At 34.0% G+C, this 21,238-nt stretch overlaps 1 protein-coding gene across 2 annotated transcripts; it reads left to right on the top strand.

Moving 5' to 3' along the window:
• The first annotated feature begins 8,852 nt into the window (after nucleotides 1-8,852).
• On the top strand, nucleotides 8,853-17,069 carry LOC130636797 (noggin-like). Of its 2 annotated transcripts, none has more exons than XM_057446642.1 (2): nucleotides 8,853-8,987; nucleotides 15,438-17,069. In XM_057446642.1, the coding sequence occupies exon 2, from the start codon at nucleotides 15,450-15,452 to the stop codon at nucleotides 16,125-16,127; it is 678 nt and encodes a 225-aa protein (XP_057302625.1). In that variant the 5' UTR covers nucleotides 8,853-8,987; nucleotides 15,438-15,449; the 3' UTR covers nucleotides 16,128-17,069. The 2 variants fall into 2 exon arrangements, with proteins under 2 accessions (XP_057302625.1, XP_057302626.1); XM_057446643.1 differs by lacking the exon at nucleotides 8,853-8,987 and adding an exon at nucleotides 10,555-11,157.
• The last annotated feature ends 4,169 nt before the right edge of the window (nucleotides 17,070-21,238 follow it).

Here is a 21,238-nt window from a genome sequence, read left to right as displayed (position 1 = left end):
ACTTCCTTCGTCGTAATGTCATCTATATTAAAATACCCGTATACGTCTGTCTGTCTGTCACGCAAAATTGTAGCTTAGCTGCGCGAGTAGCGAGACGCACGCAATGCGGTATAAAGAGGACGGGCGAACCCGTGGATTTTTCCACGGGCTAACGACTAGTTCTTAATAATACAGGAACAGTGCAAAGAATCATTCAATAGGAAAGCTCTGCGGAGAAGACCACGTGGAAAACAATCGCCGTAGTGCAGACAGCCAGTTTTATTTCTTGTGTTGTGAATATTCTGCGTTGTGAACTTTCTATTTTGGACGGAAACATTAGTCTGTAAAAGAGGCTGAGTCGATATTTTGCAACGAGATGTTAAAATTCTTAGACGCCTGTAACTTAATTTCACCTTCTGTTCTTTTAGCCAGGTTTGGTTTGCAAAATTTAAGCTTGGATGATATTAAAAGCATTTTAAAACAAAAAGATATCGAATTTGCACTGTGTTATAACTCAATGGATTTATTTTCTATATTTAGTTTTTCTCAGAGGTAAACTGACGCCATTTTGTTTTACTCACTAATATGTTTTTGTTTATTTTCTTAAGCGCGCGAAAAATTTTCTCACTATGAAGTCCAAAGTGTTCTGGCTTGCTAATGAACGAGCATAATTTACAAATGTGTGAGTAATCTATCGCCATGGGAAGTGTCTCACGATGTCATCTCTCTTCAAACTTAGCGCCAACAACATTAATTTAACTTATTCTTATAGCAAAATATTGATTAAAATAAGCATCTATAAAGTTAAATATATAAACTTAAAATGTATCTCTATATATAAAGGCCGTACTGCCCTTAATATGAGCTTAAATAAAAGTATTTACTCTGTTATTTCCGCTTCTTGCGAGTGTTACCACCTAAGAAATAAAGGCGGGAATATTAGAAAGGCGGCAATAATAGAGAGGCGGGAATATTAGAAAGGCAAGAATAATAGAGAAGCGGGAAAAATAGAGAAGCGGGAATAATACAGAGGCGGGAATAATACAGAGGCGGGAATAATACAGAGGCGGGAATAATACAGAGGCGGGAATAATATAGAAGCGGGAATAATACAGAGGCGGGAATAATATAGAAGCGGGAATAATACAGAGGCGGGAATAATATAGAAGCGGGAATATTAGAGAGACAGGAATAATATAGTAAATATGGTACCGTAAATTTCCGATTTTAACCACCCCGAGGCGTATTTGTCAGAAATGATTTTGAGTGTGAGGGCGTATTGAAAAGAATTGCAAAAATCAGCATGAAAACTCAGTTTGACAAAATTTGTTAGAATATATACTTAACTCCGTTGCTTTTTTTTTGACAAAAGCACATTACATTTATACATACGCGTAACATTCGAATAAAAAAGCACTTTGCTTTTTATAAACCGTAAAACATTTAAAAAAACCTCGTAACATTTTTAAAAAAACGGCGGTTTATGGAGAAAATGGTAAGGTAAACAATTGAAAAAGACATGTGATGAACCCCAAGGGTCACTATATTGCGTTTACTTTGGCACACAGTATGTCTCATTCAAGGATCAAGGAGAGGGATTTTATTTAAGAGGAGGCGTTTCCTTATAAAACTATGAGGCCGTTCGCTTTCTAGTTTTTGTTTGTTTTGTTTTTGTTTTGTTTGTTTGTTTGTTTGTTTGTTTGTTTGTTTTGGTGCTCCTATTTTATTGCGTGATATCTCACTACTTCTTCGGTAATCTGTACCAACTTCTGTTGTTGCTTTTTTCAAAGTTGCTGATGTATATTTATCACATACCAACATTTGTTAACAACAATTTTGTAAGAACAGTGGGTTAGGGGATATGTAATAATCCCAAATTAAAAACAATGGTTAAACTAAAATTTGTTAGTGTTTTCTTTTTTTTTTTTCTTTTTTTTTTTTTTTGAAAAATAAGATTAAACATGGAATAGATCTTCCCCAAGACAGAACTTTTTTGAAGAATAGACTGCTACAACTTTACAAAATATAAAAGTAAACAACATTATCAAGTTTAACATTTTAAACTGCTTTTATTCAGCCAACTTCGTTTCCAGGGCATTTTGCCTTGTTGATAAAGTTGATAGCGGTGACCACTCAGGAGCCACAAGACCCTGGGAACGAGGTTGTCATTCCGCGTCTGATCAGAAAATGAAACCTTTTTGAAAACTACAAGTCTCACGCGTTTTAGTGGTGGAAACCGCATTTCAAAAGTCGTTCGGGAAATAGATTTACTCGCCAGATACTTTCTTCGTCTATATTCGACTATCCCAGCCAGGCCCGAGATTTACGGGAAACCGCGCATTTTGGGTTTCCGGCGATTAAGTTGAAAATTAAAGAGTGTATTCCTACTTTTAATGTTTTTTAATAGTCAGCTGACATTCTCTGTTAAACAATTCCTAGCTAAACCTCCTAAAATCCTTCTCCGCTTAAATTTGCCGACTTTCAACGTTTTTCTTTTTGTCTAATCTTAAATATACTTTTTAAATTCTTTTTACTTCCTAGTTGCGGTGTTGGGAAATGTAAAAAAGTCATTTTAATAGCTCATTTTCCTCAACAAAACTTCACTCACGCACAAACAACCTATATGACTTTAAGTCAAAACCATTTGTTCCCAGAAATATCATGACATCATTTCCTTTTGTGCTATAAGATACTGATTTAAGACGAACATTTCTTCTCTGTCTGATGATAATAAACACAATTTTCAGCAAAGCAAAGTTTCATGACGCCAGTACGTGACCCTTCTAGCTACATGTTGCAAGATGATGTAATAAAATTAGCAAAATAAAATATGTGTGAACGCACAACGTTGTAGAAGGAAGTAACGAAACATTAAGTGCATGTAAGTGGGACAAAAATAAGTTCAAAAAGTGTAGTATGTCAGCAAAATGACAGATCTGACATATTGTTTTATGTATAGCTTAAAAACTGGCAATGTAAGCGCAGTAGGCACAAGAAAACAAACATCTCCCTTCCCCGCATTTGTTATAACGTTTCAGAAATTTTGTTGTTATTCCAGCATACATCCGCCAATACGCCGGAAGTTGTACATGTCTGTCTACAAATTGAAGTACATCCTGAGAAAATCATTCACTACTTCACGTTCTAGGTGCTAAGAAATACAAGGTTTATGAGCCTTGTGCGGAAACGACATCAAAGATGAAGAGTATTTCTTACACTATATTTCAAAATTGTCGTTTTCATCCCAGATGAAGAGCGACAAATGTCATTAAATGTCTGCATAGTTGTCCTTACCACGGACGCAATTGAAGGTCTTTCTCGCAGATGTTCAGTGTAAACCCTTCACAAGTGAAGCTCTTTTTCGCAGATGTTCAGTGAAAACCCTTCACAAGTTTATGTTAAAAGAAACAAATTTTAACGTGAAAAGTTTAACTTTTCACTCAGGTCACTCTTAGTTTAATTTTGAGGACAAGCACGTCTTTTGCATTCTTTTTGTTCAGAATACCACACGCGAAACTGGGAAACATGCCAATTTCGAAAAATACAATTTTAAGGTAAATTACGAACCACTGTATTTATAACTGCAAAAACACATGTTAGATCTAAAAACAGAAATAATTTTGTAAATACATCTTTAGCTTTATTGTTTGTAACGTTAGTTTCAAATAAGACAATTAAAAAAAAAGTTTAAAACCAAGCAATGTAAAACGGGCCTAAAAGTACAATTCAAACATTCTTTGCATATGTAAACGTGCTTAAAATAAAACAGGTCAATTTTGCAAGAGACACCAATTCATGTAACTTGACTTTTGTGATGATAGGACGAGACGCATGACAAGCTGACATTACAGGTGTAGAAAATTACTGCAAAACTTGCTAAGTAAGAAATTTTTTTGCAAAAAATAGATATTAGTCAGTGGACATTCTTTGTGTGAGAGAATTTCAAGTAGTTATTTTCTAACTACGAATTTGTGACGTGATTTGGAACAGCTCGACCAAACGTGGAGACAGGTTGATGTGCGATACAAAGAAAACCTGAACGTAAAAAAAAAGTACGAATAAAAAAGAGCGGTTGAAGAAAGTAGTATAAAGAACGGTAAGATGTTTCTGGTTTTTCAATTCTGCAAATCGTTTTTCCAGTTAGCCTTTCCATGCTCTCTGTTTTATGTTTGCCTAGACACTGATAGTGCTATTTGGGTAAAGGAATAAATGATTGAATGTATGAATAAATAAATAAATGAGTGAATGAATAAACGAATGAATAATTGAGTGAATGAATGAATGAATGAATGAATGAATGAATGAATGAATAAATGAGTCGGATTAATGAGTGAAGTTGCGGGTAAATGATGAGTGAATAAGCGAGTGAATTAAGCATCGTTGCAAATGAATGAATCTTTGTTTACAGTGCAACATGAAACTGCACTGACCGACATTAGCTGTATGTCAAATATGTCGGTTGCTCAGTGACAAAATTAAAAATGGTTTAAGAGTACTTACAGCTTATTAAGTTTACGTGTTTGTGACAAATCTGACGCTAAGGCTACTCTGATTCTTTCGTTCAAATGGAGAGGAAAAACGCTTGTATAATACTAAAAATATCACTAACTTTTAATATGGTATTTAAAAAGCAAATGGAGAGATTAAAAAATACAACTAGGTAATAAATAATTTGAAAGGGACGATAAAAAAGCAGTTCTTGTTACTTAAAATGATGATGATGACTGGTTTTAATAATTAGAATAAACGAGACAATTTTTTTCTTTCGTCTCGATAGTTTAATGTCAATTTTTTGGATAGAATTAAACACCACCAGAAAATCTTAGATGGAATTAAACACTAATTTAACAACAACAAGTTAGAATAAACGAGAGATTTTTATTTCTTAGATATATCTTTGAGGAAGTTGACATTTTTGAAAGGATATGGCTAGGTGCAATTGATAAAAAAAATTTTCGCAGCTAATTAATTAAGAGCGGTTGTTTTTTGTTGTTTTTGTATCTATGCGGTTTCAATAATAGGGCTTCAATTATATTAGGCTTGAGTTTCCTTCGAGGTCCTTTTACATCCACAATTTCGCCCCGAGCGAATTTTGCGTCGAGGTGAAACCAACTCCATGCTTAATCAAGTTGTACTTATTAGTTAGATGCGTTTGCGGAGGTGAAGTTTTGCCCCGGGATGATTTCACCCCTGTTTTTAGCATAGGGACGAGATTTCAGAATGGGGCGAAGATTTATGATTTTTACATGTAACCACATTGCTTCGTAGGAGTAAAAACGCGAAACTATGGTGAAGGACTGTTTTTCTATCGCTTATGTACTTATACATTTTACTATTTCTTCAAGAAGTTGTTGTGCTGCTCGCGATTTGATTTTATAATAAGTTTTACTTTCACCCCGGGGTGAGTTGATTATGTATTTCAAATTTATTTCGCTTCTCTTGCATACGCTTAGAGAAAACATTACGCCTAATGTCCATCGCCTCGATTTTTTCTGATTGGATTAAGTTGAAGTGGTGAAATTTGAAAAAAAATATGTAGTATTATTAAATAAAAGCTGGAGATTGGCATAAAGATTTGTTTGATGTTTTCCGCACTTTCTGATAAGTCAACATTTACATTCGGGCCATTTGAGCCGAGGGTTAAAGCGTGGTTAAAAATGCCCCTTCTGGAATTTTCTGTAGTAACTCCCGTTTTTCAGGATTAATATATCCTTTTTCGTTAGATCCAAAACAAGAAAAAAATTTGGTGTGACGTCACGGTGATTCACGAAAAAATCAGTCACAAATCTTTGAAAGACTCTTATTAACAACTTCAAAGTCATATTTCAGCGTTCTTGTCTTTATCAAGTTTTTTTATCCGAAGTTTATGTTCCACTATTTTTTAGGTTTAGGATGATGACGTCATCTAAAACTGGATGACGTTATTGAAAAATTTTTATTCCAGTAGTCCTCCAATTTTCTAAACATTTGTCCACTTTATTAGGGCGGGGCTTTTTAGCACTCTCCTCCTCCCCCCTCTTTCTCTCCAAATTATTTGAGTCCAAAAAGACCTGGCCCGTTGATGGTGAAAAATCCCCGATAAGTGTGAAAATCGACATATACAGGAAAATCAAGTAAATTGTTATCATATTTTTGAAAAGATGTATTAATTTACTTGTGTTAAGGTTTCCTACTTAGATTTATCAATGTTTGTTATATCGCGAAATGACAAATTTTTTCAGTAAGAACATGTTAATATACAAACATTTGCAAAAGGAAACCTACAGCAGGGAGTTCCTCCTTCCCTCTGCCCTTGGGTTTATAGAGTGGAATTTATTTCTCTTTATTAATAGCCGTATTTCGTCTGTCTGTTTGTGCACAAAATAAACATTGTGCTACGGAAACATGAAATATGCAATATATAAAGGACGGGCAACCCCGTGAATTTTTCTACGGGCTACCGGCTATTCTCTAAAAAAATAGCCTCTGTCTGTCCGCAAGAAAAGCAACGTGCAACAGCCATACGAAATAGCGTGTAATTTAAAGACGGGCGAGCCCGTGTATATTCCCAGTCTAAACGACTAGAATAATCGCAAATATTTTCAGAAAATAGTTTGGTTGATCGAGGAATAAAATTAAAATAGTTTAATTGTTTTAAATTGTTAATTAAATATCCAATTCTGATATTTGCTTGTACGTTTTTATCTTGTCTCGTCATGATTACTGAAATAGCCAGACAGTCTATTTAAACCGCAAGCTGTTCCAAAGGCCGCGTAAAGTTTATTTTGTAACGTTTCGACGCCTACGTGAGGTTTTGTACAAACCTTATTACAGAAAAACGTGTTTTAACATAGTCAAACTGAACATGGCTACAAGCTTATGTCGTGAACGTTCTAGATTCACGAATATTTAACAAGACGTGTGACTTTTCACGCAATAATTTTCTCGAACAATCGAACATAGTTCTTTCTTTTGTTATGATATATTGTATTATGCTAAATAATGCTAAGTCATCATGACTTGTTTATATGAGATAAGCGAAATTTCTTGACGATTCAGCAATTTCGAAGCAGTATAAATAGGAGCTGAATTTGCTTGTAAACAGAATGAAATTTAACGGAGTATAGAATTGAAGTTGTAACAAAGAAGAATTTAAGCAGAAGAAGCATACGAAACGAAAATTATCAAGTCAATTTATTCCACCGCAACAGCTTAGAATTATCAACTACAATGTTGAATATACATTTCACTTTGGTTGGGGAACTCTACTTCACTGGACACTTTTTAAGCCTAAAATTAAGCTGAGTTTACACTCTAGGTTTATCTGTTATTCTGCTGGCTGTTATAAAACCTTTTTGTTAGTTCGTGTGTTTTTATAACACTTTAACATTTTCACGAACAGGAACATAAAGCATTCTCGAAAAGACTGTTAGAAGTGTAAATTTTTTTTTAAAGTGTAAATTTAGCTTTAGAAAGCTAATTTATAATTGACGAGAAGGCCTCATATAACTTCGCGCCAAAAAACATTATTGGCTGAGCAATAAAGAAAATGGGAATGAAGAAGATGCTTTCCAAGATCAAATTTAGAGTAAAAATAATTGTTTGTAAACTCAATCTGAAAAACAGGGTTAAAAATTTAACAAACTTTATGCAAACCGAAGTTTATTTTTTTACTGTGTTATAATTATTTAGCTAATTACTACATGAAAGACAGAATAAAAACTGCCATTATGTTTTTACCACCAAAGACCGTACATGTCAAACATTCAAGAAAAATCACAAAATTAAAAAACCCCGGAAATTAGGAATATTATTGTAGAAAAAAGCAACATACTTCGGTAACCTTGGGTGGAGCCATTTGCTAATTTTTCAAATGACAAATTTGTGATAAAGTTATAGAAAAAGGTTGAACCGCGTGTATATTATTTTGCTGTTTTTAAAAAGAGCTAACTTTTAGAAAAATGCAATTCTTAAATAAGGTTTAAAATGTTATTGATAAGAGACCCAACGTCGTTTCCAGGATTTTTCATGCAATAATGCTGACGCTTTCTAAACCGTCTGACTTTCTTAATATAATAACGGCTCTGGAGACGAGGTTGGACAATGCATAAGTGTAACTCCTTCTAACTTTTAGAAGGTCTGTATAATAAATAAGCATATGATGTGCGAAATAAGATGGAACAAAATTCCGAAAATAATTAAGCCACGGGAGAGTACCCTTCAAGTAAAAAACTCCTAAAAGTCAATATTGTCTGTCTCATCAAATTGAAGACTTAATATTGTTATTGTCTGTTCATACGCCTGCACTCATTAATGTCATCAATTATATGGTGTCACAGAGAGAAGCCATCTTTAAGTAGTGCACAGCAGTTATTGATGGGAAAACTGTGAGCTGTTAATTGTCTCATTTGCTGTAAATAACGAACTAGATTAATCTCACCTTTGGTCTATTGCATTAGCACAGTCGGTGATGAGTCTCTATTGTCGCGCTTCCAACGTTCAAAAAATGTACGAAAAAATATCCCGGTTTCTACAAGGTTCTTGTGCTGTTTTAGCACGATTTACTGGAGTTGTGTTAATTCTTTTTTGTTTTGTAAATCACTGCTTGAAAATTCCCTTATTTAACTAATATCTGACTTATCCCGATTATCCAAAGCTGAAATTTTATTGCGATTATGTAATTATCCACCGTTTCGGCCATTAGGACGGTGATAGGGCCAAGGGAAACGAAGTTGCAAATCCAGTGAATGACCAAGTCAGTTCGGTCAGAATCTTCCAGTTTAAATAATTTTGCCCGATATATGTTTTACAAGTAGAAACCATGTTGTCATGACGATACGTAATATGGACAATTAGTTGCTTGAATGGGCAGAACATTTAAACAAAGTGCTCATAAAACGGCTGCAAGAGTAATCTTAACAGTGTTGTTGGAGTACAACGGAGGTCGCAATAGATTTATCTGAATCAATATCCGCTGTGGTGGTTTTCTAGCGTTTTGCAAAACAAGGACAAAGGAAAAAGAGGCAAAGGTAATATTTTGCAAAATCTGCGCATTTTTGTTCTTAGTTCAACCTATGGCATGTAAGGAAATCTTTAGGCGTTTTCCTTTTTTCCACCGACCTTAAAAGGCGAGAAAGTGAAGATGAACGAGTTTGTTTTGGTTTGCAAAATTGGGGTCCTTAACGATGCACTTTCAAAAATTATTTTATATGAAGAGTTTAGTGATTTTGTGGGCTTACAAAAATGTTTTATGTTTTAACGACGAAATATCAAGGGGCTAGGTGGTTATCTATCTACATGCTCAATAATTAACTAATTATCATCGGGTGTATTAAGCGATTAACCAATGCTCATCAAGCTTTACGTTTTTGCTAAGACTTCATTATTGATGTCATCCTGTTTACGGGAAAAAACACTTGTGCTCAGATGTTGCTTTTCTTGAGTCAATGTTGCTGAATACGATGAAAACAATTCTGTTGGTGGTTTCGTTTCAATGATAATAGGAATTAACAATAAGTAGCCTAAATGATTCATGTACTGTTTTATTATTTTTTCTACAAAAACTCAGATATTACGAAATTTTAAAGTACGTTTGGAACGATATTTAAAAATTTAATAATGCTTTTCAAATATCGCAGCTAGCTTGTGTTTCGGTTAGACAGCATGGCGTCTGTATTTTCTTCGTTGTTGTCTTCAAGTTGAACTAATGACGTATTGAGCGGAAAAATGGGATTTGTGTGTATCAGGTAATTGTTTATCGTTCACGACGAAATGCTTTCTATTTCTCAAAAATCCATCACTCAAACGCAAGGAGAAACTGGTCAACAATTTTTCTAAGATTTTCAACCTCTAACGTAATAGTTTGGCAGTAATTTTAAAGGTACCATAAATGTGAGCTCTAAACACACAAGAACGCCTTTGTGATCCCTCGTGTCTTGACAAGGTATATCTCTCATAATTTAGTAAGGCTAATCACGTGAACTATAAACCACTACCACTAACCACTTCCTTTTCTGGTGGGTGGGTGTTTCAGTGGGTGGGTGGGTGGTGCCATTGAATAAAGTAGAGCAGCACAAGTAATCCACTTATTTTTCTTTTTTGCATTAGGTCATTTTCCTTTGATGATAATTTTGACCCCATTTTATGCTTTAAATCTCTTTAATTTGTCTGCATCCGTGAGGTCACAGTCGTGCCGAATATCGACGCACGAAAAAAAATGCCACATAGGTGTTTTTTATATAAGAATATAAATTTAAAAGAACATCAAACTGGGGTTCAGGTTTAAATCACTAGGTCTGTTGTTTACAGCAATAGAGAAATAAGAATAAGGGAAAAATGACCAGCCTGGTTAGAACTTTACGTATTCTATATATTCTGTATATTTTTCTATGGGCTAACGTATAATACTTAATAAAAAGTCGCGTTGCAAGAATTGTGAAGCGCTTGGGAATATTATTTTTGATTCGCGATTTATTACAAAAACGTCTTGCTCTATCCTTCCTACAAAATCAAAGCAAAGTAAGATGGTAAATAAAAGATTTACATCTCGTCGCGATTCATCATAAGTCTAGGAAACAGCTTTTATATTTTCATCCTCAAACAGACTTCAGTTACTGTCAGCTTAATAAGGCTGCTTAATTTTCACTATGTGAAAGATGGCAACGTTTTCTGAGTTTCTATGGGTTTTGAAAATTTGTACGTCGGCAAACATTAGAATGTTAACTTTTCTAAACTGTCAAACTTAGGCAAGGCGGACAGACCGAAATTCTAATACGCATGCGCAAATACTAAACGCTAAAAGCTGCGGTGAAGAACGAGTGAATGGAAAGAAGCGTTACTAGATGTTGGCTACTACATGTCTCACTTCTTGCACACTATCCATCTTTCTTTCTAAGCATGATCTGACAAGGAGGATGTTGTGAGTAAACCGTGAATGTGTTTTTAGCAGCCGTACAAAATAGACCTCGGGAATCGTCTTTTCACGCTTTGGTAATAAACGGGTGTGAAATTAACATGTTTACTCTATGCTTTGCAACAAAATAAACAAGTTGTTGTTATTAAAAGCATACAAACGTAAATATATAATACTGATAAAGTATAATAGTCAATATAACAAACAACTTGAGAGTGGAACTGTCGACAGAACGAGTGGCTATTAGTAAAAGTATAATATATCCACTAGCTGAAATTCATAAATAGGCAAGTATATATATATATTGTTACAAGCTTATTTTATGGGCACCAAGCCCAATGTTGCTTAAGTTTCTGTATTTTACAAGCTCGACTGTTGAGTACATGTTGCTTGTTGACTATCTACACAGGAAGACGCTTTGACTTCTCGGTTAGCCATCACGTTATAATAATATTTAATATATACAAAGGAATTTATTACAAAATAAAAAAATCTCAGCTAAAAATGTGCCACATCTGTTTCCTCATTTTAAGACATTTGAATCTTTAAGCACAAAAATGACTTAGCCACCGAAGAATGAAATCGGTAAAAATCGGTGGACGGTAAAGAAAATGTGCGACATCTCCATAACATTTGTTGTGCGAGATCTCCATAACATTTGTTGTGCGACATCTCTGCAACATTTGCTGTGCGACATCTCTACAACATTTTTTGTGCAACATCTCTATAACATTTGTTGTGCGACATCTCTATAACATTTGTAGTCCGACATCTCTATAACATTTGTTGTGCAAAATCTCTACAACATTTGTTGTGCGACATCTCTATAACATTTGTTGTGCGACATCTCTATAACATTTGTTGTGCAAAATCTCTACAACATTTGTTGTGCGACATCTCCATAACATTTGTTGTGTGACATCTCTATAATAATTGTTGTGCAAAATCTCTACAACATTTGTTGTGCGATATCTCCATAACATTTGTTGTGTGACATCTCTATAATAATTGTTGTGCGACATCTCCATAACATTTGTTGTGCAACATCTCTACAACATTTGTTAAAAGACGACAATCTAAAATGCGATAACTTAGTTGGTGGCCTGTTTAGCACTAACTATAAAAAACAACTTTTTTTTCGTGTGACTGATGAATGTTAATCTGCGAAATAACTAGGAAATGAAGATTCTATAGTGCTCATTGCTTGCTTTATTAAGAGAGATTATGACGTTATAATTAAAGTGTATATAAGATTTTTTCGTATGAACTTTATAAATTTTTGTTACTTTGATCAAGCAGACATAAAAGTTTTATATCTTGTAAGTATGTAGATTATATCTTTCGCAACTTTGTTTTTATTTCATATTTTGTGCAATGAGAAAAGTCGCAAAAATTTTTCCCTCTTTTTAACTTTTTCATCTTGCCACATATTGGATGAACAAGATATATAAATTTTGCTTTTCAAACAATTGTAATCGACAACAAAATCTAGTTTGAAAAGAAACTTCTCAATAACAGAGAGTATCTAAAAGTACGTGTTTAAAATTTTCTTTGCATGTTGCTATACCTTGACTCGTAAAATGTTTGACAATCTGTCTGTACCATATAAAAAAACTTCAGAGCGCATGCGTAAAATAGAGACGAATATTCTATTTTTTTTTTACCCCATTATATAGTATGTCACCTCATCAATCTATATTTTCAAACAATCGTGTGGAATTCTATTTGAACAGAATGTTTTTTATCACTCTGTGGTAGATAGTGTTAACAAATGTTACACGATTTTTCTGAATATGATCGAGTCCTTTGTCGCACACGCTTTTTTATAAGAATATCAATATTCTAAACAGGCTGGTCATTATTCGCATTTCTCTATTCTTTTAAACATTAGACTTTTTGTTTTTAACTTGAAATCTCAGCCGGGTGTTCTTATAAAGCATATTCTTATAAAATAAAAATGTGTATATATTTATTTTTCAGCTTAGGAAACTTCATTTAATTGTCTTTCGTATGTTTTACATTCGAGTTGTGTTGTTTTTTATTAAAATTCGCCAAAATTTGAATACCCGATGAAGGCTTATATTATCAACGGAAAGGCTAAGCAGTGGGTAGTCTATTTTGGATGATATCCGCTTGTTTTAAGCTCTAAATGTATTGATGTCTATTCACAATTTTTTCTTTTCTGTCCGACATCCTTTACAGCTAGGTCACTTAATAAGCTAACATATTTTGATTACCAGCACGATTGTTGCACCAACCTCGATCCCATGCCTTGTTTTTATATTTGTATATCTGATTGCGACGCTATCAGCCAATAAGCGCAACGCTAATGAGAGATAAAACCCCTGGAAGGTGACATTGTCCCGTGGCTATGGGACCACGTTCATCTGTGACTAGAAGTTGGCTTCTACATTACTCACTTGTTCCACACTATCCATCTTTATTTCTAAAAATGATCTGGCAAGGACGGTGTTGTAACCAAATCGTGAACCTTGTTAAGTGCACCAAGGTACGTGTTTGAGAGGTACAGGGAACATATATAATAAAAATGAATAATGTTAAACCTTTTATGACAAAAACGTTACAGCTCTGCAAAAAGCGTACTTAAAAAATTTCTGATCAATCTCCTTTCCAGAGCTTCTTTTCTTCCAGGGATTTTTTTTCGCTTTCTAATTAGTGGTTACCATACTAGAAAACGAAAAAAGAAACAATGGGAAGAGTTCCACTGATTTCTTCATAGAAACAGTAGTAGCAATTGCAGTGACGACTTGTGACGTGTTTGACTCAATTATTTCGCTGAAAAACCCTACAAAATAAGAATGAATCTTTCGAATTTTTTTCCGACAATACTAATAGTACGGAAACCGAATTGAAAGAGCTGCGTCACATTTATCTGTGTAAATTTTTAAGGATATCTGTTTTTTTAAAAGCGGTACTTTCCATCAGATTACTTTTAGCATCCTTGACTGCATTCTTCTTTCACGCGATATGTCTCGCTAACCTCAGATTAACGTTAGAACTAATGTTAAATTTTATGTGCGCATTACGTGTTAAAATATACCAAGTGAAATGACAATTTCGCGTGTTGTATTGGCAAGGAAATCCGAACTATGTTCATTAAAATGAGAACACTAATCTGTGAAGTATGTGTTCAGAAGTTTCAAACCTCGCTCCTATCTTCTTTTGCTCACACTAATAGCATTATCATATTTTCTGACTTTTTTTAAAAAGAACATGCTTGAATAAGGCAAGCCGACATTTTTCCGCATGAATAGATAGTTTGATGACGAAAATGAAATACTTGTAGCCCTATTTACAACTTTGAATTCATTTAGAAAAACCGTTCACAGATGTGTATCAAATTTACACACAGGATCACGAAACTTGCATGAAACGAAAAATAGAGAGAGCCTCCATTGACTGCAACTTTCATTCTCTGGAACTACTTTATTGGGTCCTTTGAACTTTCCATGTATAAAAAATTGCTATTATGTTATTATATCATTTTTTCGTTTAACTCGAACACTCCCTCGTCTCCTTGGAGATTCTGGCAGTTAACTTTAGTGTGCTTTGTGTATATCGTTTTCGGTCACCGTAAAAATTTAATCCGATTTTTAAACTCTGCGTATTTAGCGATCGACACTTTGTTTGGAAATAAATGTTTTTACAACAACTAGAGCTTTACGGTGTATCCTGTCCGCTATTACGGCGAATATAAACCTCTTATACTCTTGAAATGAAATTTTTTTATAGAGTTCTAAGAGTCCTCATGCTATCACAACGAAACAATTCTTACGACGTTTTAGAAGCGAACTAGTTAGAGTAACGCCGACACGTCGCAAAAAAACTTCGTTTGTTATCATTCGTTGCAAAGCTTTGAAAAAAATAAATTACTCTCAACAGACTTTGCAGTACAGGTGGCCTCTAATCCAAATATTTGCTAGTGTGATAAAATGCAATACTCTTAAATTTTCCATCTGTTTAAAACCAGGGAGAAAAATTACCAAGAGAAAGGTTAATTTTATTCATGATTTATTTAATAACTAATTCTTATATTCATCGTGTGGGAGTACAGTATATATATTAAGTGTATGAATATAGAAGAAGATAACATCGATCTTGCTTGCACTGGTATAATGCTTGTTAAGCGTAGCGGCGCGAAAGAATAAACAATAATAAGACATTTTGTAGACGATAATCTTCAGGTTTAATAGGGAAGTGGATTATACCAAACGTTATGAAAACAAAATCGATATGCAGCACGTCAGTTCACAACATAATCGAGATTGCGTGCCGCCATGCTAAGTGTTATTAGTCTGTTTAATATGATTGTTATCTGAGGTGAGAAGAAAAATCTGTTATAATTGTGGTATACTGCAACTTTTTAAAATTAGTTTTGTAAAAGTAGGAAGGAAGGTAGATGGCGGTCGTTACTGTTTTCCGCTGCATTTTGTTGTTATTGTTTGTTGTTGTTTTTGGTAATGTTGTTGATGATGAAGATATATATCTTTATTGTTTTGTAACTTGTCACATTTTGTATCACTGTAATGTAACATTCTTATTTCAGAACAACAACAACATGAAAATCACGTTCCTTCTGGTGGTCGTGTTATTCAACACAGACATATGCTCAGCAATGACGTTGACATTTTCAAGGTTAAAAACTTCCCCACTTAAGCCGGATATAAAAGACTTTCTGCCACTTTTTAAATCGTTGCAAAAACCTAAGGCTGCTGAGAAAGACATTAAAAGTTTATTGAGCCAACTTGGTTCAAAATACAACCCGCGATTCAGTTCTATACTTACACCTGAGTCTTTGAAAGCGCGAGAACCAAGTACGATCAAAATAAAAGATCATAACGAAGCTGAAGTGAAAAGTAATCCGAAAATGAGTCAGGAACTGAAAAACATGAAATTCTTCGGGAGAAAACCGAGTGGAAAGAAGAAGGAATATGGAAAAAGATTAACGTATAAGTTTCAGCAGTGGCTGTGGAATTTATCCAAATGTCCTGTGCGCTATCGATGGATTGATCTGGGTGAAAATATTTTCCCGCGTTTTATTAAAAGAGGATCGTGCTCAAGAAAAAAGACATGTTCATTTCCCGCGGGTATGAAATGTGAAAAGTCAAAATGGAAGACAGTAGCTGTGTTGATATACACTTGTCTGAACGATTACAATGCCGTATCTTCGGGCTGTAAATGGAGATCAATGGATCTCGATGTCCTTGCAGAATGCAAATGTGGTTGCAATGAATAAATAAATAAATTAATTAATTGCTTTAAAAGCATGTGTAATTGCAGGAAAACCAAAAAAGTCATTTTGAAGTGATGAATGTATGGTTTATCAACAATGGAAACATAAAATTGCATCATGTGATAATCCAGAAGTACATGGATAATAAATAAATATTCCATAATCATGCAAGAGACGTATATAAAACCAAAAAAGAGGCTGGTGTCATCGAGGCCAACCGGAAAATTTATCGTGACGCATTCTCATATTTATCATGGCGCCTTGTACTTAAGTATGTTATTAAGATTTAGGTTAGTTTGTTTAATTAATTCGTGTGACCACAGACTAATAGCTTTCTTATGTTTTTCCACTTCAAAAAAGCGTCTAACTAATTGGGCAGGATATTTGTTTTTTCCTGAAAGAACATGATACTCGAGATGTTTTTCTGTTCCAAATGAATATACTGAAAGTACTTCACCATAATTCTAAGCTGAATGTGCTAAATTTTCCACGACAGAAAGTCGTTAAAAGAAGCGTGTTCACTATACTGAACTATGGACGCTCATTTTTGATGTATCGAATAAACGTTCTCATTTTTGGAGAAGATATTGTTAAGTGAAAGTAGTAGAGAAAGGGTTTTTTTTAATGGACATTCTTCTTCAAGTGAAGATGTTCATTCCAAATAGGTCCGTACGAAGACTCGGCTTAAAATGAAACAGGAGTACAGTACCTTTTTTTCTCACACAAAAACAAACATTTTTTCTCTCTATTTTTATTTTTTTTCTTTATTTATTTCCCCCATAACTTGAAAATTCACGAGATTCTATATTTATTATTGTTTGTTACTTTTGTATTAACTTGAACGCACGGTGTATATATATAAAATTGATAAAAGTTTGTAAAGTAATGAAATATATCAGAGAAATAGCATATCAGTAAGAAAACCTTCTAATCAGGTGAAACAGACCTAGAATACGCACAGTGTTTATTGAACGTCTGTCTCCAATTACCCTTATCCCTTTCCTCAGAAAAGAATTAATTGACAAAATTGGCAACCCCGTCCCCAAAGCGTTCCACTAAAAATTTCTTAAAAAAAATAACTGGACAGTCTGTGCTAAAACCTTCAAGCAATTTATTTATGATGAAATTTTAGGTATATGTCAAAAATGAATATTCTATTTGTTAATTTTTTTAAACGTCCAATATCTATTTAACGCCCCCTAAAATCTACGCCCGAATACTTATTAGAGCATTCACGGTAAGGTTAATTCGAACAAGAAGGTTTAAAGTTTATTTAAACCTTCTGATTCGAGTATTAACACTTTTTTTCTTGACATGTTAACAGTAGCGATTGCTTTCCCGGATCTTCTGACTCAGTAAACTTATTTCGAGAAAACTTAAAAACATTCTTTAGTTTTTGCATTTAATTTTTGCAGCCTAGACATATCCTAACTTGATCCTACAATGGGAGGCCGGGGGAAAATCTAGATAGAGCGTTTTGCACACCGTTATGTAGCCTATTTCATCCTCTTTTAAAGACACATAGAGCCAATGACTTCCAATGACAACCTATCGCTCCCGAGTTATGCTCGTCTAAATTTGGAACAGTTTCTTGCTCATTCTGGCTCGGATCTTCCGTGACTCGTATTAGCACTAATTTTAAAAATTGTATAACAACAAAATAACCACACTTTTTTGTCTTACATAAAAATCTATGTTACTCGTTCTAGCCTTTTAACTGATGAAAGCGCTTTGTTACGTCATGATTTCTTCTCCCAAGAATGTATACCAGCCAACAAATCAGTGAATTCTGTGTTGAACAGTTTAAAAAAATTGGAAACTCAAGTAGAAAGTCCATGCAGCTTTAAAGAAAACTTTGTTAGAAGGTAAAAATACTTGCAAACAAAGTTCTGTTTTCATAGCCATAAAAGCGAAACATCAATTTCATTCAAAAACAGTATGTTTAAGTTCACTTCCAGACGAAATTGTCAAAGAGAGAAACAAAGCCATGGGAACTGGATATAGTAGATGTTACTTCTAAATAAAATTTTTTTGCAATTTATTATTCCACTTGCGTTTCCGATACAGGAAACTAAAAAAAAGTACGAAAAGCGCATGAATTTTCAGAAAAAATAGTAAAACTTAATGCAGAGTCGACAGGCCACGTTGTTTTGTATCAAAAACAAAAGATCTGGCAAGAATAAATTTTTCGAATGATACAAAAACTTTGATTTCAAAAGAAAATAAGTTTTTCCGACGCTATGTGATCTTTGTTTCCTGAATTATTAGAAATATTTTTTCTTAAAAAATGAATTTTTATTTCTTTGATAAAATTTTTAGTGATCTTAATAAGCAACAGCGCTAAAATTTGTATGGGAGGTATGTAGTGTATGAAAGTCAACCTGGTTTATTAACATAATCTGACGCCAGACACATGACAAAGTTTTTCATAAAACTGCAGTCTTCAGGCTAAAATGACGTCAGCCGAGACCAAAGTGTGTCACTTTGTCAACCTTCAAAGCCATGCGTGTAATTCCAAACTTTTTTGTTTTTAATTCTTTTATCAAAGATAGCATTGCTGTAAGTGGAGTCATTGATACATTTAAACAAAATTGTTTTATCGAAGATTTAAAATACATGCACGAACAAACATAGATATAAAACAAAGTCTGCAAAGACTAAATGTTTAATGAAAACAAAGTAAATTGACAAATGATGACGGAATATTAAAAAGTGACACAAATCAGTGTATACAAGAAATTTGGATTTCTCAGTTTTCTCTATTGTCCCCTACATTCATGATTGAGTCAAAACAAACCACGTTTTCTGTTTCCCTGAGACCAAAAATACATGTACGCTGGAGCTTAAGAAGCTAGTTTGTTATAATTTTTATTTTAAAGAATGAACGAATTGATCGAAACATCAGTCACCACCAGTAGAATTTCATGTAAGTCACTAAAATAGACAATAACAGGCCAATTCGTAATCCCTAATTGTGCGGTGTAAATTTAGGAGATAGGAAATCCGCTTTTACTTTAACAGAGAAATTTTGGCTTTAAGAATTTACAAAAATTTGTTGCTTGTTTGCTCTCTCCTATCTAGAATACTAAGGTATTAGCAGTGAGCCAGGATGTTATTTATAAATATAGCTCAAACTAAATATTTAGTTAAATAAGAACTCGAAAAAAATGTTATCTAGAGCCAATTCCTAACACAAAGACACTGTAACTGTCATTATAATAAAATTGCACTAACTTATAATTTTGAATACAATATCGTTCCTGTCACTTTGTTTACAGTTACACGTCCATGAACTGTGCTACACGAAATTCAATATATACAAAAACGAGCGAATTCGTAACTTTATTCCTAGGCTATTGACTAGTCTATTTAATACTAGCCGTATTTCGTCTGTGTGTTTAAAATAGTTTTCGAATCCCTGTCTGAGAAATGTCATTACTTTATGTTAACAGGCGGACAAAATGTACGAAATATAGATGCGAAAAAATATGCACGGTGGGCAAAAATCCGAGGCGTGGATTCTTTTACGACAAGATTTTATTTAAAATGGCGAAAAACTACTTTATGCTAAAGATGCGCAAAATACCGATGTTCAGAATAAGTTAAATTCTTTCGTTTTGTTGTTGTCTAACAACTAATCCGTACTATAATACCCAACTTTCAATCTGATAACTAAAGATGGTAGCTGGGAGTAGCGACAGGCAAATTGCAGTGTATTTTACATATGGTTGGTTTCTTATTTCACTAACGACTGGTACTGACAAATAATGTCCAACAAGTTTGTAATAAGCTCTTAAAAGATTGCAAGGGAATAATAAACAACATCTTAGTAAGGGTGTGTAATCACAATGCGACAAACGATGCTTTCACAATGTATTTCGCTACTGTGTAGGGTGAATCATGATGTATGACAACCTCGTCTAAATATCCCTTACCGTTCTGATATCCGAAAAAGATGATCTGGGGACGAGGTTAGCTGCAGACAATCACCTCTGTTGATCCGATGTATATCGCAGTATATGTGATTTCACTTTTCAATGGGTTTTTGTTACTGAAATTATCAAATTTCGGGTGGTCTGGTAATAAGCTACTCACTTTTTCTGTATAAGAATATCAGGTTGAGACTACCACCATGACTTCCCTGTGGTGTAGCTTACGACATGCATTCTTCTGATCCGATAGAAGAAAAGAAATCACTGGGAACGAGATTGGTTGAAAGCGAATATGTGATTTCTAACGAGTGACATTCAGGATGTAATTTTACGGTAAAAAAATAGTTCGAGTTATCGAATGTTCGACTTACCGGGGCATTCAATAACTCGAACTTTAGCCGATAAGTGAAAATACTTCAAGTTATTAAATTTTTTTTTCTTTTCTATTCTAACAAGAAAGTTTTTGTCAACTTTGGAAGAACAATTTATATTATTGAAAGAAAAGTAGTCACATTAATGAGATTGTTTTTATTTTTCCTCTGAAGTTCGAGTTATTGGGAGTTATCAGGGGGAATTTCTGTCCGGGGGACAGAAAAAATGGTTCGACTTAACGAATGTTCGAGTTTTCAGGGGTTTGAGTTATCGAGTGATTTTTGTGAAAAATTATTAGTGAAGGTTTAACGGGAATTCAAAAACAGTCCGAGTTACTGGAAGTTCGAGTTATTGGAGGTTCGAGTTATCGTGAGTATACTGTAATTAATTTCAAAATTTGTCTTTGTTGCCAAAGTGATGAAGTGTTCAGTAGTCATTGTCAACTTTATGGGTAGGCAGGATTTATAAGGATTTACAACAATATTTGCAATTTGGTAGATAAATATGCTTTCGCAGGCAGAAACTTTCGCGTTTTTCGCGCTTTTGGCCCTTTTCCGAGGAAGTTTTTGCCTTTGGAAATTTCAAAACAGTTTTTTCACGCGAAATCATAGCCAATTTAAAAAACGCGAAAGTTTTTTACGCGAAAAATTCTTTTTTTCCAAGCAAACTTAAAACCCTCCCTAAAAAAAATCAACTTTAAACAAGCAAGAAAAATTCAAAAAATTAACAAAAATTCTATTTTTTGCTCAGTTGCGAAATTTTTTCCGCAAAATTTGTTGCAAAAACTGCAAAACGCGAAAGTTTATTCCA

This window comes from Hydractinia symbiolongicarpus, chromosome 3, assembly GCF_029227915.1.
Source record: "Hydractinia symbiolongicarpus strain clone_291-10 chromosome 3, HSymV2.1, whole genome shotgun sequence".
Lineage (NCBI taxonomy): Eukaryota > Metazoa > Cnidaria > Hydrozoa > Anthoathecata > Hydractiniidae > Hydractinia > Hydractinia symbiolongicarpus.
Note: the sequence above shows the minus strand (reverse complement) of the source record. Positions and strands in the feature narration are given on the sequence as shown.

Bases quoted from the DNA above. Each gene is read 5' to 3' on its own strand.
- LOC130636797 (XM_057446642.1), top strand. From the start codon at position 15,450: ATGAAAATCACGTTCCTTCTGGTGGTCGTGTTATTCAACACAGACATA.